The sequence below is a fragment of the Phyllopteryx taeniolatus genome, chromosome 12 (assembly GCF_024500385.1).
Source record: "Phyllopteryx taeniolatus isolate TA_2022b chromosome 12, UOR_Ptae_1.2, whole genome shotgun sequence".
NCBI classification, from domain to species: domain Eukaryota; kingdom Metazoa; phylum Chordata; class Actinopteri; order Syngnathiformes; family Syngnathidae; genus Phyllopteryx; species Phyllopteryx taeniolatus.
In genome coordinates, this window is record NC_084513.1 from 23888799 (window position 1) to 23912574 (window position 23776).

At 44.7% G+C, this 23776-nt stretch overlaps 3 protein-coding genes across 20 annotated transcripts in view; 1 reads left to right on the forward strand and 2 right to left on the reverse strand.

Annotated features, from left to right (window-relative positions):
- The first annotated feature begins 594 nt into the window (after window positions 1-594).
- cln5 (CLN5 intracellular trafficking protein) lies at window positions 595-5317 on the forward strand. Its single transcript, XM_061791473.1, has 4 exons — window positions 595-882; window positions 2348-2522; window positions 2611-2836; window positions 3482-5317. The coding sequence occupies exons 1-4, from the start codon at window positions 785-787 to the stop codon at window positions 3967-3969; spliced, it is 987 nt and encodes a 328-aa protein (XP_061647457.1). The 5' UTR covers window positions 595-784; the 3' UTR covers window positions 3970-5317.
- Window positions 4822-12026, reverse strand: fbxl3a (F-box and leucine-rich repeat protein 3a). Of its 3 annotated transcripts, none has more exons than XM_061791465.1 (6): window positions 11751-12026; window positions 10617-10693; window positions 10321-10559; window positions 10107-10229; window positions 8668-8839; window positions 4822-7848 (listed from the first exon to the last, which is right to left on the reverse strand). In XM_061791465.1, exons 2-6 carry the CDS (start codon window positions 10690-10692, stop codon window positions 7208-7210), a joined length of 1251 nt encoding a protein of 416 aa, XP_061647449.1. In that variant the 5' UTR covers window position 10693; window positions 11751-12026; the 3' UTR covers window positions 4822-7207. The 3 variants fall into 3 exon arrangements, with proteins under 3 accessions (XP_061647449.1, XP_061647450.1, XP_061647448.1); XM_061791466.1 differs by having other exon boundaries at window positions 10321-10554; window positions 10612-10693; XM_061791464.1 differs by having other exon boundaries at window positions 10321-10693.
- A 2249-nt stretch (window positions 12027-14275) lies between these two features.
- Window positions 14276-23776, reverse strand: part of mycbp2 (MYC binding protein 2) — a 63742-nt gene continuing 54241 nt past the window's right edge. For all 16 annotated transcript variants that reach the window (XM_061791444.1, XM_061791440.1, XM_061791443.1 and 13 more), the window contains 20 exons: window positions 23558-23714; window positions 23253-23477; window positions 23092-23157; window positions 22015-22254; window positions 21647-21736; window positions 21487-21567; window positions 21118-21384; window positions 20683-20966; window positions 20001-20097; window positions 19802-19921; window positions 19614-19715; window positions 19186-19314; window positions 18983-19115; window positions 18793-18896; window positions 18334-18522; window positions 17108-17215; window positions 16812-17021; window positions 16641-16748; window positions 15670-15835; window positions 14276-15182 (listed from right to left, as the gene is read on the reverse strand). In XM_061791444.1, coding sequence (XP_061647428.1) covers window positions 15067-15182; window positions 15670-15835; window positions 16641-16748; window positions 16812-17021; window positions 17108-17215; window positions 18334-18522; window positions 18793-18896; window positions 18983-19115; window positions 19186-19314; window positions 19614-19715; window positions 19802-19921; window positions 20001-20097; window positions 20683-20966; window positions 21118-21384; window positions 21487-21567; window positions 21647-21736; window positions 22015-22254; window positions 23092-23157; window positions 23253-23477; window positions 23558-23714 — 2992 coding nt within the window. In that variant the 3' untranslated portion in view covers window positions 14276-15066. The remainder of the gene's footprint in view (window positions 15183-15669; window positions 15836-16640; window positions 16749-16811; window positions 17022-17107; window positions 17216-18333; window positions 18523-18792; window positions 18897-18982; window positions 19116-19185; window positions 19315-19613; window positions 19716-19801; window positions 19922-20000; window positions 20098-20682; window positions 20967-21117; window positions 21385-21486; window positions 21568-21646; window positions 21737-22014; window positions 22255-23091; window positions 23158-23252; window positions 23478-23557; window positions 23715-23776) is intronic.

Below are 23776 nucleotides of genomic sequence, written 5' to 3' on the forward strand. Positions count from 1 at the left end.
TGTATTTTAAACCTTTGACTCGGTAAAGTGGGCAAATATAGCAGCTGAACACACTTGTGGCACTATCTCTAAAATGGAAATCAAATATTCGTCAGAACGTTCCCACAACTGTGTGGCTATTCACTGGATATGAGCTATACTTGACTTTCAATAAAAAAAATAAATAAATGTATACATTAATAAATAAGGGGGGAAATGGGCGTGTTCTAAACCTTTTGACCGGTTACAGTAGCACGACAGTTCAGTTTTGGCTCATCCTGCCTAGTTTTTTTTCTACCTCTGGAAGTTCATCATTTATCTTAGTTTGTACCATTTCAAGCTATTTATTGGACTTGGGCTATAATTGACGTTCAATTACCCCCCCCCCCCCCCCCCCCCAAAAAAAACCTTTCGAAAGTTTAGCTAATAAAACATAAATGTTTAAGTACGTTTCAGTGAATTTCTGTAGAATGATGCTGCAAACCCGTGTTTTGTTATAAAGTGACACAGAATGACGTGAAACAAAAAAAGGAATGAAGAATACACATTTTATTTTTTTATGAAATGATCGCATTTGAGTTAGTTAATCATCAGGATTTTTCAAAATATTTCATGTTTTATTACGGTATTTATTTCACTGTCGTTCGTAAAGTTTTGTGTCGAATCTGTCGTCGATGTTTTCGTCTTTCGTGATTTGAACTAGTCAACAAAACCACGTGACCAGCATTGCGGAAGTACTGCATGCTGTCGTTAGAAGAGGAGAATGAGAAGAGGCCACCTCTTGTCCGCCTTTTAAGCTGCAAACATGCCTCGCTCGGAGATCCGTGTGTGTTTCTTCGTCTCGTTGGCCTTTCTTCACGTCGCCAACGCATTCAAGAATCAAACGTGGCCGGTGCCGTACAGGTAAGAAAAGAGCAAAGTGCGTGAACGTCAAGTCATGTGACACAAATCCCCGGAACCCGCACCACTTAGCGGCTTGCTGAACTTTTACCAGCTCTTGTTAAAAATGCTCTTAACAAGAGAGTAACTTATTCAACACGTGTGCGCTGAAAGGACCTTTATGTATATTTATTGTATTATATTTGTATTATGAATTTGGTTGTTCGCTAATTTGGAAAGGTCGCTACACTCCCACCGGCGACATCATTAAGTACGAAAGAAAAAAAAATGCACTCCTATGATTGACACTGTCAGAAATATATTCATTTAACATGTTCATTATTGTAATCTACTTAAAGACAGTAGCTATCACAATGAATGCGCTCCTGTTACTTAGTACAAAACGATGAGGCTCAATGTTTTCTTGACAAGCACATTCATTCATTCATTCATTCACTCACTCACAGGATTTCTGGAATTTTAATGTGATAATTCACTTTAACTATGTGGGAGAAAATGACTTTGTGTATCCCACAAAGACATTTTGAAGGTCAGGGTTGGGCTCCTCCATTAAATGATGTGATCCCAACCGAAATTAGAGAGAATAATCTTGTAGTATGAATAAATCATAATAGTTCAAAGAATAAAGCAACTGAACTATAAGGGGAAAAAAACATTCTTGAGGGACTTGCGTAGCAAAATGACTATGATGAAGTTGTAATATTATGATGGAAAAGATGGAATATTGTGAGGGGGAAAAAAAATCTGCAGAAAAAGTTATGTATTATTTGCAAGAACAAAGGCATAATATTCTGACAGAAAACTAGAATAATGGAGTAAAATGACAAGAATAAACTTGAGAGGGGAATCATTTTGTATTTGAGAAAATAGTTTAGCTTATACTCAAGAGAATAACCTCTTAACTAATATTATGATAATACATTTGTAATTATACTTTTAAAACAGAATCTCTGCTCGAATAGAGTTGGAGTTTCATAATTTGCTGGGAATTTAGTCATAAATTACCAGAAATATTTCCTTGACGAGGTTGTAGTATGACAAGAAAATGTTGTGCAATTATGGGGAAAAGGTCAGAATTTTATATTTAAATTTTAAACGTATAATATTATTAGTCTGGAATTTGTGCCCCCAAAATACCCAAACTAATTTTGAAAGGGAAAAAAGTAACGAAAAAAGAAAATGCCATCATTTTGCAGAGTAAAGCTAAAAAATTACAAGAATGGAGGTGAAATATAAATAGCAGATTTTTTTTTCTAGGATAAAGTCATGATTTTATGTGGACAAATTGTCGAATATTACAGGGAAAAAATCGCTACGAACTAGAAATAAAACATGAAGACAAGTGAAGTTGTCCTCTGAGGCTCATGAAGACGGCGTTGGAAGTTGTTGTTGTTGTTTTTTTTTGGGAGAAAGTATAACGCAAACAAGCGTAAGTCGCAGTTGCTAAAGATGAAAACGTGCCCGACAGACGCTTCGACCATCGGCCCGAAGCGGACCCTTACTGTCAAGCTCTTTTCCCGTTCTGTCCTACCGGGGACCGAGACGGCCGCATTCCCTACATGAAGGACGCTGACGTCATTTCGGTGTATCGCCTGCAGACTCCCGTCTGGGAATTCAAGTACGGAGACGTCCTGGGAAAACTCGTAAGTCCAATTTGACGCAAAGCTAGCGAGCGGCACGCCGGCCGCCATAATAACGAGCGACGATGTTCCCGGTTTGTTCGTTTGTTAGCGCATCATGCACGACGCCGTCGGCTTCAGCAGCGCCGAGACGGGGGCCAACTACACCGTGGAGTGGTACGAACTCTTCCAGCTGGGAAACTGCACCTTCCCGCACCTCCGACCCGACGTCTTCGCCCCCTTCTGGTGCAACCAGGGGGCCGCGTGCTTCTTTGACGGCATCGACGATTTCCACTGGGCGCAGAACGGAACCTTGGAGAAAATAGGAGAAATCAGCGGTAATACCTTTTGCAGCCTCGCTGTAATGTGTGCCGTGCGAGATGAGAAAATGCAGTGCATTTTTGATATCAGTGTATTGATTATGTACCACAGAAGAGAAGATTTCGCTATATATCGATAGTACGTAAACGTGCTACTATATTGATACTGCAATCTCCCCAAAAGTGCATATACGGTTCATTGTCAATATTTGATGTCAGTATATTGATACTGTAACATAAAAGATGAGCGGTCGTTTTCATCGTGATATCAGTATTTGAGGTCACTCTATATCGAGAATGTACTGGAATAAAATAACGATACAATTCACATCCAGATTCATCGCAGTCATGATATTTGATGGTGGAAAAGGAAAATTCTCTTATGGAACACATTATCCATATATGATCTTGGTTTATTAATACTGTACCATAACGGATAACCGTATCATTCATCATGATATATCATTATATCCATACTGTACTGAAAAAAATGATAAGGTCATCCAATCCAAATTTGCTGCTCCAATATTGAAACTGTTCCACAAAAGATAGCAATGACTCATTGCATTGCGGATGTTTGCGTAAGTGAGAATGAGCTCGATGGCGATATCAATATTGAGTAGTGACGTATTTATATTTATATCGTGCGGTTTCTCCATTCAGGCAATCAGTTTAACGATCTGGCCCGGTGGGTGCGCGACGACAACACGACGGGCATCTACTACGAGACGTGGACGGTGCGGTCCCACCCGGGTCCCGACGCCACCGTGTGGTTCGAGTCGTACGACTGCTCGCAGTTCGTGCACCGCGCTCACCGCAAGCTGAGCGCGCTGGGGGCCAAACTGTCCAGCCGCTCCCAGACCAACTACACCAAGATCTACCTGTACAGCGGAGAGCCCGCCTACCTGGGCAACGACAGCGCCATCTTCGGCCAGCCGGCGCTCAAGAACCTGGCGACGGAGATCCGGGACTTTTACGAGATCTTCAGACCCCACCAGTCCCTGGCGGAGTTCGCCATGAGCATGCTGCAGGCTTACAAGAAGGTGGTGTTGGACAAACGCTTCTACTTGTACTACAACTTTGAGTACTGGAGGCTGCCCATGAAGCCTCCCTACGTGGGCATCCTATACGAGGAGGTGCCTTTGCCTTAAAACCGACAACCAGGAAACAATTATTTTTATACCGTATACTATGAAAAACGACCCCTCGGGGGGGGGGGTAAAAAAACAGATGAATTGGCAAAAAAGGGAATTACGAGTAGGCAAAGTTTAACCTTCCGAAAACGAGAACCCAGTTGGTTTAGAATTTCTGATGCAGTTGACGAACTAAAAATGTCCAATTTGTCTCTAAAAGTCAACATTTTCAACTCATTCTTGATGAATGATTGTTTTGTCAAGGCTCGAATCGGGTTGATTTCAAGTCCCGTTTAAAATGAGATCTGATTATCATCAGGTCAGTTTTCAAGCCATCTTCAAACGTCGAGGTATTACTGTGGAAAAGTCAATACAAGACCCGGTTGGTTTTCAATTGATCTTAGGCAAAATATCCAACTTGTCTCAACTAGTCATTATTTTCAACACATTTTTTATTTTTTTTTTTTTAGTTAAGATAAAACCTGGTTGTCACTGAAAGGTCTAATTAACAATCTTTGTGAATTACTTCTGTGGATTTGGGTATCTCAACAAGAATTTCATTTGGAATTTAGCTGAGCTGGACTTTCCCGAGTTGTCTACTAAAAAGTCACACATTTTTCAGGCATCATTGACAAATACTGAAAGTCAACCATTCAAAAAAAAAAAAAAATAATAATTTAAGCAAGTACAATCTGGTGGCTTTTCTTTCTCTTAGATTCCTATTGATCTTTAAAATTACAGGGATGATTGTTTCCTATCCAAAACTCTGCTTTTAAGTCCCAATTCACAATGCTTGAGCTCCTAGAGGTGTTAAATAAATTATTAATATAAAACGTATGTTCTGAAGAACGAAATGTCCGTTGCAAAGCATCCATTCACAAATGTTTATTAGCAGACGATCACATGTCCAAAGGTCGTGTTCAAAGCAGCAAAGCAGACGAAGCGTTTCAAGGACAGTTGACGCTCCGAACTAAGCAACTTACTGGATCAACCCGTCAACATGGAAAAACAAACTTTTTTTTTTGTAGCAAATAAAATTCCATTAAAAAACAAAACAAAACACTACACAACAGCAGACGAGAGCTGCGGTCCAATCATAACACGTCATTCGTTACTGTACCATCGTGGTGCGTTTACTGTCATATTGAGTTTGCGTCTCCCGTATCATTCATGTCACTTATAAATTATCGAAATGACATGATAGCAATGAACGGCTTTCATTTACCACTTATCATATACAATTGTCCTGAAGGTTGGTACATTACTGTTTTTAATAAGAAAATAATAAAGCTTTATTATGTATATTAAGCCTCTTCTGTGCTTGCTTCTTGTCAATTATTGCTGATCGTGAAGGAGATTCATATAATCTTCCAAAAATAGCTTGAAGTCGCAGGAACAGACGGTCTTCAGTTTCGGTAGCTCCGTGGTTGCCAACAAATGTACTCGTTTGCGCAGCGGCGTAAGAATATGTCCAAAGGCAGCCCCAGTTTCCTTCGTTTGATTCTTTTTCATAATCCTAAATATTTGCTGTAATTATGACTTCACTACTGCTTTAGCATAGGTTAGTAAAATGGATTATAGTGTGTTTGGTCTTGCATCCAAAATTGGGTTACGTCACCACAAACCAAGGACCCACCGAATTGCTGCATGGTGCTCAACGAGGGGCGGCACGGTGATCGACCGGTTAGAGCGTCTGCCTCACAGTTCTGAGGACCGGGGTTCAAGCCCCGGCCCCGCCTGTGTGGAGTTTGAATGTTCTCCCCGTGCCTGCGTGGCTTTTCCCCGGGTACTCCGGTTTCCTCCCACATCCCAAAAACCTGCACGGTAAGTTCATTGACGACTCTAAATTGCCCGTAGGTGTGAATGGTTCTTTGTTTATGTGTGCCCTGCGATTGGCTGGCAACCGGTTCAGGGCGTGCCCCGCCTCCCGCCCGATGATAGCTGGGATAGGCTCCGGCACGCCCGCCACCCGCGTGAGGCGAAGCGGCTCCGAAAATGGATGGATGTTCTCGTTGGCATTTGTGGGGTAACAAAACACATTTACGCTCCAAAACGCAAAATTCATGTCAATAAGTTACATCTTGTCGAGTGAAAAAATGGACAGAAGGGCAAAGATCCGTCCACTCATTTCCAATTCCACTGCACGGTAACCAAGTCGTCGGCGTAGATGCTTTTCGTCAAAGTACTCGGGGTTAGCTGGCGTTCCGACGTTTAATCGTGCGAGCTCGTACTGTTTGGGTAACTGCTGGAAACCACCGAACTCAACTCCTATGCTAACGTTAGCTTAGCTCATGCTGATATTACAAGTTCAACTCAACTAGAGCAACGAGTCCAGACCACTGGACAAAAGATTGATTTCAGTTGTTCAATTCGAAGGTTGCACTTTGTCCATTGTACGACTGAAATTAACGGAATTTTCCACAATATTCCAATACTTTGAGATGCCCGTGCGGCATATGCATTTCCATGTTTTTTTTTTTCTTCCCCTTTTTGAACTGGAAGACGAATACCGTGCAGTGGAAATGCCGTACAGTCGACGGCGAAGGAACAGGGTGAAATTGAAGAAATACAAACATTTCGTCGTCGTGGCAATCAAACAAACACACAGCGTTGTATGTACAAATGCTTTTGTCTTCCTTCTTAAAGCTGTACTTGCGCCGTTTTCTAACTCCACCGCGACGTCGGGGAAGGTTTGGGGGCGTGAACGGGTCAAACGCAGAACGTACAGATGAAACTTTACCAGATGCACCTGAGCGACCGCGAAAGAGCGCGGCCAGGTTAGAGCAGCTAAAAGCCGACTATCGGCGGGTTACAAGCAATCTCCCGAAGCAGCTCGGAGACCACGTCATATATTTCTATACATTTATTTACGGCCGCTGCGCCGACTAAGATCATTTGGTATTGACACAAGGCGCTGAGGGGGATAAGCCGCCTGCACAAAAACCAAAGTCACGGGAACGAGCATGAGAGTGAAAAAGTCCACCACGAATGGACACCGCACACGCTAACGTGACGACTACAGACGTATAGACATCTCTCCCTCTCTCTCCATTTTGATTTCGTCCGCAGCGGCCGTCTTCAGCAAATTCATCCCGTACGTTCCCGGCTTGTCGGCCGTTTTAGCGCTAGTGCAAATGTGCGCCGATCTGCTCGGAAAAATCTGCGGTCGGATAAAGCGCGTCGGCAGAGGTTTGTCCAGGGCGAACATTTTGTAGTAACTTTGGGCTCCGCTCGAGTCGTGGCGGCGCCGGCGCTTCTACCAGGTGGGCATCATGTCCGGGAACCAAACCCGGCCCAGGTGCTTGGACACCTCCCAGTGGATCTCGTCCAGGGAGTACTTGTGGTCGGGGATGAGCACCTCCTCCATGATGGAGAGCTGCGACAGGCGGCGCCCGCACATCTTGACGAACTCCACGAAGGCGCCGCACGACACCTCGCACTCGCCCAGGCCGATGGCCGACAGCTGCGTGCAGCGCTTGGCGATGCGGATCAGCTCCTCGTCCAGCGGACGCAGGCCGTTGGCGCACACCACCAGCTCCACCAGGCGCGGGCAGTGCAGGCCCACGCGGCCCAGCACCTCCTTGCTGACGGAGCGGCCGAAGTAGAGGTGCGTGACGGGGATCTCGTCGTTGAAGAAGGGCCCGAACTCGTCCTCGTACAGGAAGAAGTACATGACGAGGTTGAACTTGGGCGAGTGGCGCACCATGGCGTCCCAGCTGCTCTTCTTGATGCTGTGGAAGTGCTGGCCCGGGTTCTCGCTCACCACGTCGATGCGCAGGTGCTCCAGGTGCACGTGCTTCTCCGACGACAGCGCCAGCAGGAGCTCGTCGCTCAGGAGGTGGTAGTTCAACGCCAGCTCCCGCAGGCCGTGGCACTGGTCCGCCACGCACAGGATCCCTGGAAAACAACAAGCTGCCGTCGACGGCTTTCCAACACCGGACCTGTATCGCCACGACAACTTGACGTTTCAACAAAATGGAGGCTTTGCAAAAAAAAAACGGGACATCGCGCTTGCATTTTATTGGTCCTGAGAATATACTACGGGACCTTGAGTTTATCAAATTGGCCATTTCTAACTGTTTTGTGTTTCACCTTCAATTGGTTTACCTTGCCTTGCTCAGCACAACCTCACGTGGGACTGCACACTTATTTTATTTTTAACAACACTTTGGACCCTAAATCACACAGAAAATGAGCGGGGGAAATAAGTGAAATTGAAACAAGCCATTTTTATAAAGAATGCAAATGAGTTAATTTCAAAACCTTATGGAAAATTTTAGCAAACAACAAAATGACGTGAACACAACACACGATAAGAACACTTGCAAGATTTTCCCCCTCATCATGTCTGGGATCTCATACATTTTAAAACTGCCAGGACGTTAAAATTAAATTAAACACTTCGTATCAGGCTAACGGGAATGTGAAGTTCAACACCTCAGACTCACTGCGCAAATCCATTTACGTCGAAAGCAAGTGGCCGCGCATCGAATTATTTCATTTCACGAAGCCAGAACAGCTGTGAGAAGACACGCACGGCAATGTTCTGTCCTGTTCTGTCTGAAAAGGACAGCAGGCGAATTCATCCTAGCGCTACCGTTAGATCTCTGACGCGCCCATTTACTGGAAAGCCGACGTAAAAAAGCCTTGAGAAGAGCACGGGCGCAACATTTGCCTGCTGGAATACGACGCGGCCGTTGGGTTGCGCTCACGTACCTGCCGGCGAGACGTGAGGGCAGCTGCTCATCTTGAGCAGCTTGAGCGTGTCGCTGTTGTTGGCCACCAGCACCTTCAGCGAGGGATCGTCCACCGGCGTGTCGTCGATCTTCAGCGACGACAGCGACTTGGAGTTGACGAACACCACCGTCAGCGCCGAGATGAAGTGAGACTGGACGGAAAACAACACAGTGATTTATGAAGCGCTCCGGCCACCAAAAGCTACAACTAAACCATTGTGTGCTTTGAAGAAATAAAGTGACACACAATGGAAGGCAGAGAACCTTCAAAAGCGGATTTGTGCTTTTATGTTGATCATGACACTTCTGTGGGCAAATGTTTTCCCTCTCACAAATCGAACTCTGCAGCGAAAAGCGAAAATCTGAGAGAGATTCACCCCCCCCCCAATAAGGTTCATATAGCCTATAGATGCCACAAGATGGCAGCAAAACACTACTTTTGTTGAAATGAAGCTCCTCAACTCACTTTGGCATTGTTCCTTAGCACAAACATGCCACATGCTGGCGTCAAAGCAACGTTTTGATTGCGACGGCCTGAACACAAAAACAGCAAACAGGTGAGTTTTTCAGCAAGTTGGGGATGGGTTTATAAAAAAAAAAAAAGTTATCGTCACACTTTTCCCTCCTTAGTCATCACTGGCGACATAAAAAAAGCCAAAGAAAAAGCAACACACACTTAAAAACGTGACCAATGATCACATCTCTGATACGATCAGCGTACTGAAATGTGGCAGCAACTGTTTTTAGCAGAAAATGAAACCCTACTGAGTACCTCACCAACCTTAGCCCAACAAATAGCTAAAGCGCACTCATCACAATAGTGACAGGAACGAATACAAGAACAATGTTTCGCTAGATTTTCTACAACTACAGCACTGTTAAGTTTAAAACATCCCTGCAATGAATTCTGGGTACCCATAATGCTTTTATCTGACTTTATTGCCAGGACTGTGAGAAACGGGGCAAAGGGTTAACTCAGGAAATCGCCTGTTCACGCCATGTCCGCGACGGATTTTGTGCGAGTCACCCAAGCACGGCTTCTGCTCGTGTTGTGCGTGGACTGCGACCTCAAGTGGACAAATTAATGCCCGCACCGCTCTCTTCAGTACTGTTTTACAAATTCGCTTTGAAATGCATACATGAAACTTAAAAATGCATATGGTAATATAATCATTGGTTGCTACTTCGCAGATTTCATTCCGCAATAAGTGAGGGTTTACTGCATTTGCGATATTTGCTTTTGTTATAATACTGATAAGTTCTCAGTTTGGTGATGCTAACAATCACATGAAATGTTCATATCGTTTCATCTCTGCTGCTAAATTAAGACTCACATTCAACAACATTCTCTCTTCCGCTAATATGCAAACAAACCTCCTTTCAAACACGAGACAATGGATGTTTGTGTGTTCATTCTACCTTGGGGACCTCCATGAAACTGGGTCTGGCTGTTGAGATGAGCCCTAAAGTCTTCAGGGAGCAGTTTACCAACTGCGAAAGAATGTCACAGGCCGCCTCTGCGGACTCGGTGCTGCTGTCCACCTGGTGAACAGCACACAGAAAACGAGGTGCCAAAACCCAGATTTGTTTAGTCCTCGTAAATATTTCACCCCAAACCCAGCGGCGCTCGCACCTTGAAGCTGACATACTGCAAGTGGTTGGAATGCCTCTTGATGATCTGTTTGATCAGGTCCGGGTGCGTGGCTTTCAGGTAAGAGCTGGCGGGCTGGTTGAGCTCAAACTCGAAGCAGCGCCACAGCTCGGGCATGTGGAACGCCTGGTTCCACCCGCGGCACACCTGCGAGGCGAAGGCCCGATCCAGCAGCGGGAGGTACTGGAAGACGTGCAGCAGCAGCTCTTGCGGCAGCCGAGCCCAGCCGGAGTCCCGCGAGTCGCCGGCCTCCGACGCCGGGCTCGACTGCTTCCGAACTTTCTTGCGGGCCTCGGGCGGGCTCTTACCGGGGGAGCTGTTGCCCTCCTCCTTGGCGCCTTTTATCCTCTTCATCCTGAAATGTGACAGCTACAATTCAACAAAACGGGCTACACTGCGCATTGGTCAAAACGAGACATGCTAAACGACAACACTGAGGGCATCCACCAAACGAACAGCTGCAGCAAAGTGAACGCTGGGAGTAAATAACACTCTCGCATCCAGCGCTAAGGCACATTAACAAGCTAGGCTGATGGTAGCATGTGTGTTTATGGGTGTCATCTTTTTAGCCACATATCAGATGTAAGTGGATTGACACATCGATTAATAGGATACAAAAAAAAATCTATTTCCATCCCTTGATTGAAAAACAGGACATTATTTAAAATTGACAGTGCAGAAAATGCACAAACAAAATGATTACGGTGGGTAACAAGTCTGAAAATCAGTTGATAATTGTTTTCCAAAGTAAACGTCCTATTTTGATTAAACACGAAGCTAATCTGTTTCCTTTCATGGAGGACTACACAAATCTGAGAATAATTTATTGCTCAGACGCTGGAATTCTGAGGATTTAGACAATATAAGTTAAACAATTGGTCGACTCTGAAAATAGCTGTTAATTCATTTGATAATCGATTAGTTGTCGATGACTGAATGAATTGTTGCACCTCTAGTGGAGAGTATGGAGTATAATACTGCAAAGCGACGATGTAAATGTTTGTTTGTCCTTTCTATCTTCAAATGTTAAAATGTAACGTCCGTTAACTCCAATGTTAGCAGTTTGAAAATGCACTTAACCCGTTATTTTTTATTTGACCGATAAACACAATTGACTGACTGAAAATTGGGTGAAAGTTGATCCGGTACATGTTTAAATGAGCGCTTATCTAGAATGTCCGCTTTCCAACTTCAGACTTTACACGCGACGAACTGACTTGACAGTTACGTGAGCTGCGTAATGGCAAACTACACGTAACGTGCTTGTTATAGCGTCTTGCTCATTCCGCGCTACGAAGCTGCCAACCAACACACAACAGCAACAACGAGTAGAAATCATTCGGCCAATTGCTGCTCATCCGAGCGTCTGTTTATTTGTGTATCCAAGTTGCCCGCGACGCTCACGCACCCACCTTGTTTACACTCGGCTAGCTTGCTAGCAGGAAAATCCGACAAGCAGACGACAGTTCAGCCCGGGCCCACGCTGGAAAAGATCATTCGGGCCAGCAAAATAACAAGCATCGGAGCTCGTTCGCAAGCGAAAGGCGTTAACGACCAAGAAAGTGCCACAGTGGCGCCTGGTCGGGGTCGACTTAATTCGCTCGTTCGCTCGCAGCAGCTCCACGGCTCAGCCCCCCGGAGCCCGAAATGGCGAAGTGTTGTTTTCAGGGCCGCGGTGCATTGTGGGAAGAGAGCAAAATGGCGGTCGGCCTGCCCCGGCCGCGTTATTACAAATCCCACGCGCGTTCCGCCAGCAAACGCCCCGCTGCAACATGATTGGCCCCTGCCTCACGGGAAGCGCAGGCTCCGCGAGATGGAACGAGATGACCGTCCCAGACATGTCTCACAGTTCAACCAAGTGAAAACAAAGACGTTCGTCATGGTTAGGTTGGTGCTAAGACGGTTTAGGATGGGTTAAGGTCAAGATTAAGGTGTCATATTAAAGCCAGTACTCCTGTTCCCGTCTGGAAGTAGGAGGACGTGTTCTATTGGAATACAGAAGCCAATCATAGCGCAGCGGCGCTTGTCCTGGAGCCAGTAATATTGGCGTAGGGGGTTCCTGCCTACAACACGGGTGGGATTCCTAATAAGGCGCCTAATGGCGTTAACCTGGGCGCGAAAAGACGACTCACTTATTTATTCAAAATCACGCCTAATTTGGAAATTCTGTGTGTTCTTTTGCTGTTATAGTATTTTACACATAAAGCAAGTTTGGTGACCATACAGATAAGTTACAGCGTATTTCGTCATGTCAACAGAAAACAACCTCATCCTTGTGCTTATTTAGATAATTTTCTTTTATATATATTTATTTAAGATAAATATTGTATAGACTGCATGTATATCTGAATACTATAATATACACTGCTCACAAAACGAGATATCAGGCTTTTGGGTGAAATTTCAGGCTGAAAAATGGGACTATAACAGCAGTTTTGAAACTAAGAGCTACTTCTTGCCTACTGATTAATGCGAATAGACTTCTGGGAAATAAACAAATTCGACTCAAATTATTTGGGTAAATCATCTCGTCGTCGTTGTGCCAGCTAGCTTGCTTCCTCAAACACTATAGTTTGGTCAGGTCCTACAATACTGACCTTTGAACTATAGTAGTTGATTGTTGTTGTTGTTTTTTAATACTGTCATTTTCAAATTTACACCAATGCAAATGTGATTTAAAAAAAAAAAAAAGAATAAGAACAAAAAGTTAGACCCACTCAATGGTAAGTGGTGGCATTTTTATGGACTAGCAACACAAAAAACTACAGTATCTCACTGGTCAGCCATTTGGAGAAGGGGCCCGTGGAGTTTTGGACAATCCATATTTTGAGAAATTATAGTTTGTATGGCTTATAAAATCCATATAATATACAGAATGGGCGAAAAGTAGGTATACACTTTTTAAATGAACTTACTTTAAGACAGGGAGGAAGGAAGGTCCTTACGGGTACTTTGAGGGTCTCCGCCAGGTCAACACACACACACACAAAGCCACAGCCAGACTTGGAAATCCTAACTCTTGCCTTTAATCGCTATTTTAGAATCTTGACCCCTGCTTGATACTATCACAAGTTCATCTCTGAGGCTTTTATTGTAACGGATGTTGGGACTTTCTGGTGCTGTGTGCCACGTGTTGTGGAAAGGTTTGAGCAATGCTGCAATGTTGGAGGAGGACATTACCAATGTCATAAAATGCTGTTCTTTTCAACTTTTTAACTACTTTTGCCCCACTGCTGTCCAACAAAAAGCATGTAGCCACAAATTTGGTCAGTTTTTGTATTTTGTTTCCCCAGAGACTTTTTTTTTTTTGGGGATAAATATGAAAAAAAAGTCCAAATTTGAGATCCACTTGCTTTTTGTTAGGAAGCAACAACATTGGAAACTTATAATGAAACACTTTCGACATACCATTTTTTTAATAGGATTTTGAGTTATCAAATCAATATTGATAATGACTAAAAAGCGCACATTCGGGTCCGCTTCGAAGTTTTAAAATATCTAAATATAGGAACAAGTCATTTAACGCCTCCTTATAAAAGAATATGTGTAAACTCTGCCAGACAGACAACCTGGTTTATTACCATTCAACTCCATCCACCACAGATATTACAGTGCAGATTCACAAGTATTACGCTTTTATCTATCTACATATCTATCTATATATATATATATATAATAGCAGGTGTTTTTCCTCTCCAAAACAATCTAACCGCCTGACCTCCTACTAGGGAAAATGCATTACAAATGTACAATAACATCATTTGGTGTGATGGCAGACCCGTTAAATTGTTCAGCTGTCATCGATCTCACTTGAGGTTTGTTGTTGGTTTGTATCGCGGAAAAGATTTGGTAAATAAATAGGACATACATCCGCCAGTCGTCATCCTCAACAACAGAAGATGATGTGACAATTAGAAGAGCAGGGCCGTCAACTGTATAAAAATGTACAGTGGCTTTATTGACATACATTCCATCATTTTTTTTTTTTTGTCGTTTTTTTGAACAGCTGCAAAACAGGAGGCACGCCCAGTATTGCACTTCATGAAAAGTTCTGGCTCAAAACATAACCCAGAATATATCAAAGAAACGTGAAGTGAAAAGTAGCAACTTTCAGAATACAGCTAATTTGAATAGTAGCATTATATACAAGATTAGATAAATCGTACACTATTTTCCTTCCAAACAATATTCTTTTAACAGTCTTACCCGACAACCTTTTTTTATGCACTTGACAGTTGGAGAATACTGTACAAGATTACGAAAAATGTTTTACATACAACAACATTTTGAATGTATAATATTTAGGAAGCTGGAAATACGGCCTGTTCCTTTTTTTTTTTTTTTCTCTTTTACATAACTCGGATGATTTTTTTTTTTTTTCCATTTGAGTGATCAGGAGGAGCGCAGCGTGGAGAGAAGCCGAGGGAATACGACGGCCGCATGCAAACACGCCACAGGTTGTTTTCTTCTTTTATTATGTGTATATTTGATGTTATCATTATTTGTCTTCTTTTCCGCTCAGGTATCCCAAAGGATCCGTAGCGGAGCCTGGATACCGACCGGTTCGGGAGGAGAGCAGACCTGCGGGCTCTCGGCTCACCCGGGAACCTGCGCACGTTTCCTGCAGGGAGGAGCCGAGCTTCACATGCTGAATGCGCTTCAGCAGCAGCCAGCATCCTGCCAGAGATCACGGTGGACAAGAAGGCGTCCCAACGGCGCAACTCTGGGTTAGAAGGTGTGCGCGTTCCTGCACACGCCGCAGCCCAAAGCGAACTCCTCCCCCGTGGGCGGGTGGACCACATGCAGGGGACATTCGGTGCCCTCCAGCTGCTTGCCTTTGGGCCCTGGCACAAAGATGAGGCAAGGATTACAACCTCAAATACACGGGCTTCGGTTTACGACATTTCAAGGTTACAAAGGACACTCGGTGTAAGAATACGTCGTGATGCGGCACAACAACGCATGGTCATTTATTTTCATTTAAAAAAATTAAAAAAAAAACAACTCCTACTAATATTGACTGTAATTATGACGTGGAGGTTACAGAGGGCACGCCACCTATGAGGTCTAATTTTTTTCCCTTCTTCTTCACATACTGACATTTACATGAAGTGTGCGTAAAAATGGACAGCATGTTTTGACTCACGTCTGCAGTGCAGAAAACGAGCTCAAGTGCGGAACCTGTGAAAGGTCCAAAAGGAGTGCAAAGGTTGCTGGCTCACGACGGTAGTTCAAATTCCCAAGTTTTGTGTGACTTTATAGGGTCGTTCAACTTTAGAGGTTCCGCTGTTTTGTTTTGTCGCAAGAAGAAGAAGAAGAGTCGGCGCATACCTGCGGGGCAATGCGGCAACTCCTCCTTGGGGACGCTGGTCATCCTCTGGAAGTCGTCGTGGCAGGCGTTGCAGAAGTGCGTGGTGCCGAAGCAGAAGAAGACGGCCACCGAGCAGCAGTAGCGACATTTGTACTCCAGGAAGTCCGTGCCGTGCTTGGAGCACATCTGGTCCACGACACACGTCGGCATTGTTAACATTTCCACACAGCAAAAGCAGCGCTGACTGTTATTTTCGGTCGATTGGAGGATATGGTTGACAAAGAGACAAGCTGAGGCTAGTGGCGCGCGGTTCAGTCCTTTCCAACACCCACAGCCGGAGCGCAGGCTTCACATTGGTTTTATCTTCCTATATTTAATTTTTAAATTTAAAGAGCCTTTTTAAACCCATTAAAGTCCCTTTAATAATTTTTTTTTTTACTCTTTTCTGCATGATGCAGATCCATCATTTGGAATAAGTGTTTTAAATAAGCCAAAGGAAGAAGTAAAAATTTACGAGAATAATTCAGAACCCTTTGCAAAAATATATATACATTATATATATCACAAAACAAGCTAATGAAAACTCAAACGCATATTATCCCAAATTACAATTCCTACAAATCACAATTTATGTCAAACTTTGTCCAATGTTGGCTATTCCCCAAATTCCATGGGTAGTTTTGGGGGAAATTTACTCCAAATCTTTTAGCCTTTAAAACTGTCTTTGGAATGACGTTGAACCTACGCCAAAAGTAATAACAATGTCCCAACTTCATCAAAATGAAAGGAGGCCATTTTTGGCGCAAGCTGAGCTCTCAAGTCCTGTTACCAACACACACAGTTTGAACGTGACCTGAATAAAACGGTTGTGTTCATAAACTAATCCCACTAAGTTACTGGGGGCTGTTTTTCCAGTCGCTTGTTTGCTTTGTCGGTTACACGCGACATACCGCAGCAGGTGCGGGGCGTGGCGCGGCTATCGTTGACCCACCTGAGCCCTGGAGACATCAGAGCAGGCTCCACAAATCAGCTCGCTGGGGTCATAGTCGTCGCCCTGCCCCGCCTCGGCGTCGCAGCGGGCCTCTCCCCCGAAATAGGCCTGACAAGACACACGTTAGCTCCGATCTTGACCGTGTCAACGCTGCTTTCGTTCAAAGAGTACCTTCTTGCACTTGTAGCAGACGTAGTAAGCGTATCTGTTCATGGCAAAGCCGGCCGGGTCGTTGTGGAAGCGCGCGCCCGGCGTGGTTATGGCCTCGCTCTTGTGGAGACCCTCGTACTCCAGCCTCATCAGCGCCTTCCGCCTCACGTCCTCGTAGAGCTCCTTGATGGGGTCCAGCAGGTCCTTAATCACAGAGTGGTTGATCTTGTTCTAAAGGACAAAACATTGGAAAGACGGTCTCACACCGGGTGGGGTGAAAGGTCGCCTCTTTGTTTTATCCGCTGGGGTCATCTTACCTTGCAAATTGGACATAACATGAAGCCAAAAGTGATGCGGGGCCCGAGCCAGCGGTTCTCCAGAACACGGCGGGTGCACTGAAGGTGGAACACGTGAGTGCAGTCCAGCTGGGGAGAATACCGAAAAAGTCAGACAAATTAAAAAAAAAAGAGTCTTGTGCGGCCCGGCCTGCAATGTAAACAAAAGGAGACATTTCAGCCGGATTCAGGAGCAGCGCAATTTTTTACTTGATTTCCGCACATAAAGTCGGGTGGCCTTAATTTTTACGCCACTACAGATATTTGTACGAATTGTTAACGCGATAGCATAGTTGTCTTGGTCATTTTTGGCTTGCTGTTACCAAATCAATAAAAAAAAAAAAATTCAATGTTTCTTATTTGCCAAAAACCTTCAAATATGACTTTGGCAACTATGCTACAAGGTTAAAAGAATGCATTTTAGAATTTTAATGAACAAAATATGTGACCTTTTAATGACCCTGGGAATTAATTTACACAGCTGCAGAGAGTACACATTTACTAGCAAGGAAGCCTTTCTTTGTGGAAAATGGCACTTAAAAGTAGTAAAATAACTGGATAACATTTCCTCTTATTATTGCATTTATTGATTCAACGGCAGATCGGGGAGGGGGCAGGCCTTCATTAGGCAAGAATTTATTTGGAATGATAACAAACAAAATTAGCTGTATTATACTATGTCAAATAAAAATGCAGTTGAAAACGAAATATAAAAAGATTACACAAGATTGTGGAGTGACCACATCTACTGGAACATCGTCTGCATAAACCCAAGATTGTCTTGTTTACAACAAACAGTATGCCTCCACACGTTAATTCGTCTAATAGACTGATTACATTTCCTCAGTAGGTGCTGCTGTTTTGGTTATCAACAGAGTTGAAATGGGCTCGGAAGTTAACGCTTTCGTTCGCAAGTGTGAACAGCAGCAGCTAGGAACTGAGATACCGGAACAGGTACAGCACCTACTCTACCTGCTTTTGAGGGAGGGCCATTGTTAGAGGAAATACTGTATTTTAGTTTTAAAATAATATATATAATATTTATTTATGGTATTTCCTCAAACGGCCCTACTAATAGATGCTGTGCCTCAGCCAGCAGGTGCATCGTCTAGCGAATAAATAGACACCTTCCTTTTCTCCATCAGGAAACGATCATCCCACTTTCATTCGGTGATTTCCCTGATGGAATCCATGTTGGGAGGACGTACCTGAACAGCGGGGGCGGCGGAGAGCGCCTCGGTGAAGCAGATCATGCACATGTCGTCGGCGTCTTGCTTCAAGCAGCCCGTGCTCTTGTCGCAGCCGTGCAGGCACGGGAGGCACGACTCCTCGTTCTTGACTCCGCCGCACGGGTGCCCGCATGGGTGCGTTTTACTGCATGCCAGTTTGGAGTATTCCTGTGGGAGAAAAAGGGAAATGAGAAAAAAAAAACATGTTAGGAATATAAATTCTGCTTTCTGAAGGAGAAGAACAAGCTACACAAAACCTTGGGCAAATACGCTGGGTTTAAGGCAGAGCGTAACCTTTTAAAAATATTCGGGTTCAGTGTATTGCCCAAGGACAATTGGACAGCAGACCGTCGGGATTCGAACCATCGACACGTCGGTCAGTGGACGACGCGCCCTGCCAGCTCAACCGAATGCTTTTCAATCCCTCAGATGGTTTACCTGACAGTCGGGGTCAGAGCAGACGCTTCCGACCGCCGACAGTTCGGTTCCGTTCCTTGTTCCGCAGAACCTGCACGCGTCCGAGCTGCTGGATGCAGGCTTACCTGGAAAAACATGTCCGCTCAGGTTCAGGTTCGAGGGGAAAATGGAGCATCCCCTGCTGTGTGTTGCGTGAAACACGTCGGTTCACCTGTGTGTTCTCTGAACTCCACCATGGCCTTCATTGTTTTGGAGTCGGCCAGAGCCATGAGCCAGAAGAGCTTGGTCCTACCGCAGCCTTCGTGGAGGTCCACCTTGATGGCCTCTTCTTCCTCCTTGAACACCTGCCAAGCGCCACCGTGAAAGCGGTTAGTGCACAATAAGTGGCATTGAAAACACCTGCCAAACGCTGACCTGTCTCTGGTGAGAGCGCGTGCGTCGGTGCAGGTGGAGGAAGCGGTCGCAGTCGGTGCAAAGGTTGCCACACATGTTGCACAGGATAATGGCCGCCGTCTCGCCGTCGTCGTGGTTGTCGCACATTGGCTGTGGAGACACACAAAAAAAAACAATAATTCTCATATTTCTTATGTTGCTTTTTTGCGATCTTGTCCTTGTATTTGGTCTGGGACACAAATTAATTGTGCGCCACAAATTCTGCCTAGCAGCAGTGCTAACATTTTATGATTGACAAAGCTAAAAAAAACGTATCTGAATGAAATTTTGTCTGTGGTTGAATCTTCCGCTCCTATTAGCTATTATGGTCCCAGACCCATGGCGAAAGCTATACCCATCTATAAATCTATATGATAGTATTATTTTTTTTCTACTCATGTAACTCTTACCATCTGTTTCTGCTGTCCGTCTTTGCCCATCCATCGACCAGAAGACAGCCTGTCCACATGATCTTGGTCCAGCACACACAGGGAAGCTAGTGCCAGCCACAGCTAGCTCACACATCAAGAAACAACACAAGATGCATTAATACCAAAGAAGAAAAGAAGATTTGAAAAGAAGTCGAGTGACCGCATACCCTTGTAGTCGCAATGCAGCGCACGGGCGACCGATGCTCCTCCTCCATTTTGGTGAGCGCTATGATAGTCTCGGCTATGGCGTTTTTGGTGACTCGCGACCACGCGTCCGAAAGGTGACCCTGTAAACGAACGACAAGGCCACCTGAGAGGAGGGTCGGCGGTAAACTCGTGCACGCGATCACAAAGAAAGGCGCTTACTCCTGCCATGTCTTTCACCAGTTTGATGATGATCTCGGCAATCTGGGGAGGGGTGGAGCCTTTCATCCACCAGTGGCTCTCCCCTCGCCGGATGTAGCTGAACATGACACAAATAGAGCAGATCGAAAAGAATGATTCCAAAGAGGTCATCCCTGGAGCCACCTGCACTTGCTGCTTGTTTGTGTATCTTACAGCCTAGTAAGTGAAACGCATGCTCTACTGGGTTGAGATCAGGTGATTGCCTTGATTATTTTTTTGTTTTTTTGCCTTCATAAAGTCTTAGTACAGCAATATGTTTGTAGGCATTATCCATTTGTCCCATCAGTTTTGTAGCATATTTCATGTCTTTACCTTCCAAAAGTCTTGACCTGCTATTGTAGTATATGAACAGTCTGTATCCTTCTGATAAGTTTGTAGCACTTGACTGAATGTGGATTAAGCTTCACTTGCTGTTTGAGTGTGGGTCTGCCTTCACTTTTGTCACCTTTGCAACAATAAGACTTTGAATGCAAAGAAAGGGAGAATTCTTCAATGGCTTGGTCTCAACCCCATCAAGCATGCTTTTGATTACTGATTGCAAAAGTGAAGGCAGCAACACCTACGACGACGCAGTAACTGAGGGTAAAAAAATAAAACAATACTTCGATACTAAATATCGTTCGATCGCAGGGCGCCAACGCACCTGGAGTTGAAGATCATCGGCAGCGTGACGGTGGTCACCCCTTTGCCGGCAGCCATGCCGGCGGTGCTAGAGATGGTGGTCCCTTTGGCCTTCAGCTGCACGGTGAGCGCTTTGGCAATGCAGCCCAAGAACATGTCTAGAATTCCCAGCTTGTTCCAGTCGCCCTTCTCCGTGGAGTGGATGATGTCGCTGATGTCCGCCGGCGGCAGAGACTTCACCCCGATGATGCTGGCCAGTCGAACCGGCGTCACCTCCGGAAGGACCCGTCGGAGCAACGACGTCACCTGTGATAAAGCGCGAGCGCACGCCGTGGAATGTTACTGTGGGGATGCTGAGAGACTAAAAGATACTTTTATGGTCATCCTTTGACTTGGTGCGAATCACCGTTACGAGCACTGTACAAGCCCTTTTTCCTCCATGTTCGGCCTCGCTCACCTGTCTCTGCACTCGCGGCGAGGCCGTGTGCAGCAGCGAGAAGAGATCCTGCATTAGTGTCAGTTGCTGCGCCAGGTACTGCCGGCCCACGTTGGAGCCGCTCAGCGCCAGCACCATGGACAGCAGCTCGAAGCAGTAAGCGTCCGAGGAGGCGTCGTCGTCGCTGGGCTGCGAGTTGGCGTTCTCCTTGCTGGAGATGGCGTGCTCCCACTCCTCTCTCACGCGCGTCGCCTCCATACGGATGGCCTGGACGATGTGCGCACACACCTGTAAAGAAAGAAAGAAAGAAACAACAACAACAACAAAAATCACGGTAAATGTCTTTCAAGAGTTAATTTAATCCTGTGCTAATTGTGTCTTCAAGTTGACCTGTTTCTGCAGGTTGGTAAGTTTGCTTCTGCTGAAAATGATTCCGACCATGTGCTCTTTGAGGTCCGCGTCTGACGGTACCTATTCGAAAATGTAAATAAATGAAGTGAGGTGTCACTAAAAAGTTGGCAAGTATACGGACGAACTTGGCACAGCAGACCTTTTCCTCTCCTTCCGGAGACGACAGCAGATTTTTCTCCTCCTGCTCCGGGGTCGGCTCTGCATCTCCACAGATGAGCTTCCCAAACACCTAAAAAGACAATTCTTCTTGTAGTCTCAGTGGTTAAGGCAGTGGAACATGTGGTGAATTTTGTCCCCCGAATAAATAGTGAAGAAAGGTAGTGGTTTAATCAAATACATACACTGAAAAATCAATACACAGTATGTATAAAGATAATGCTAAAAACATTAGAAACGATCAATAAAGTACAAAATCCATGGTAGTTTTTTGCTGTTGGGAGCAAAATGGACAAATACGGATAAGGATTTATTTTGCACCTGCAAGTAGGTATGTGCGCTTGTGACTACCTGTGAGGTGATGAGGCGGAACACACGCAGCGTTTCGCCCTCGCAGTTCTTCTGCTGCGCCACGCTGGCCGAGATCTGGCCGGCGATCTTGATGCTGTCGCCCTCCTTCCAGCCCAGCACCTTCACCTGGCGCACCCTCAACGTGTTCTCGGGCCCTTTCAGCTCCACCTTGATCACGTGATGATCGCCCCCGGGGAGCTCGCTCGTCACCCAGCCCATGTGACGAGAGTCCAGGTCCACCTGAGATGGAAAAAGAGTTACGTTCAGGGTCCTCGCAGGTACATTATTTGAACAACTCCGCAACCTCTAATGACTTTTACTATAACGTTTGACAACATCGCATTGTCAAATTAACACAGTGGTGTTCTTTTAAATTTAGATTTGTATTCCAACTATTTTGTACAATTCCATTTATTTCTGAAAACTGCACTTGTAAAGTACAGAATATATTGTTCTAATGTAATATTATTGTTATAATACCAATATTGTAATGCATAGTTTTAAAAAAAAAAAAGTAAAACATTTGTAAAACAAAATTTTAAATAAAATAGATAAGATGATAAAATATATTTAGCAACTCATAGTGATTGTGTAAAATATTTATTACACAACATTAAAAGATATCGTAGTTGAAATATTGAGTTGAATAATAACTAATAATGTCAACTATAATATTACAGTGTACAAATATATTTTATTTTACAGAAAATGCATTACAAACCAATTAAAAAATGATTTTAAAACATGCAATATCATGAAATATTACTGTGAAAATGTGTATACTTTTGAGTCAATAAACTAATGTGGCCACTACATGAGTTCACTTTTAAAAAGATTTAACTTTTGGGGAAAATGCAGCACAATATCAATACAACTAATAGGTATTGTATTGAAATATATAAGCTTAGCATTATGATGGTAATTATTATATTTTAATATTATTACTAATGTAGTGCCTTTGCGCTAATGAAAGCGCGGTTGTGGAAAATGTCTCGGTCGTGGAACCCAAACATTGTAATATTTGAATAATAAAAGCAGCATTTGTTGTGTTTTGACTGTATTCTCTCATCGTCCCACCTGCTTAATCCTGCAGAGGTCCTCTATAGCCTTTCCACACAGGAACGTCACTGAGGTCACTTTGTTCTATGGATTGGGGGGGGGAGGGGAACAATGAAGATCAAAAGAAAACATCGCAGTTCTCTTGAAAACTTGTTTGTTTTTTTTCCCCCCCTCCTTACCCCGAGGTCTCTGGAGTTGTCGACGTGAACAGACACGTTGGAGGCGTTGATGCCTTTCACGCAGCTGATTGTGACGCTCTTGGTTTTGTTCTTGTCCTCGTCTCCGGACTCCCAGAAGGTCTCGGTGGAGCCGTCCGTCAGGCTGCCGATCATGGCGGGACGGCTGGACGTCTTGATGTCCACCACGCCGGTCAGGTCCTTCAGGCAGGTCACCAGGCAGAGATCCTATCGAGCGACGACGCATCGCAGTCAGCGCGTGCTGCGACATTTCGGCAACAGTACCCGAGTGCTGGGTTTTTTCTTGCCTGGCTAATGGCTTCATAGCCCGACTGAACGCTGATGTTGAAGCTCTCCTCGCTGTCGCCGTCGTCGGACTTGGACAGTATGTTGTTGATGTGGTGGAAGACGTTGCTCTGGTGGAGGAACTGGTGGTCCGACTGCTTGAACTTGAGACTCCAGCACCTACAAGTGCGAGACGCAACCTGTCGAACCCGCAAAAAGCTCACAACTGGAAAACCCAAAAC

What these genes read in the sequence shown, in the direction of transcription:
- cln5 (XM_061791473.1), top strand. Translation starts at nt 785, where the DNA reads ATGCCTCGCTCGGAGATCCGTGTGTGTTTCTTCGTCTCGTTGGCCTTT. An exon ending in ACGTGGCCGGTGCCGTACAG is followed by an intron (nt 883 to 2,347) that starts GTAAGAAAAGAG and finishes CGTGCCCGACAG; the next exon opens with ACGCTTCGACCATCGGCCCG. An exon ending in GAAAATAGGAGAAATCAGCG is followed by an intron (nt 2,837 to 3,481) that starts GTAATACCTTTT and finishes TTCTCCATTCAG; the next exon opens with GCAATCAGTTTAACGATCTG.
- fbxl3a (XM_061791464.1), bottom strand. Translation starts at nt 10,692, where the DNA reads ATGAAGAGGATAAAAGGCGCCAAGGAGGAGGGCAACAGCTCCCCCGGT. An exon ending in TGCAGTATGTCAGCTTCAAG is followed by an intron (nt 10,230 to 10,320) that starts GTGCGAGCGCCG and finishes GCTGTTCACCAG; the next exon opens with GTGGACAGCAGCACCGAGTC. An exon ending in CCCTCACGTCTCGCCGGCAG is followed by an intron (nt 7,849 to 8,667) that starts GTACGTGAGCGC and finishes GTTGTTTTCCAG; the next exon opens with GGATCCTGTGCGTGGCGGAC.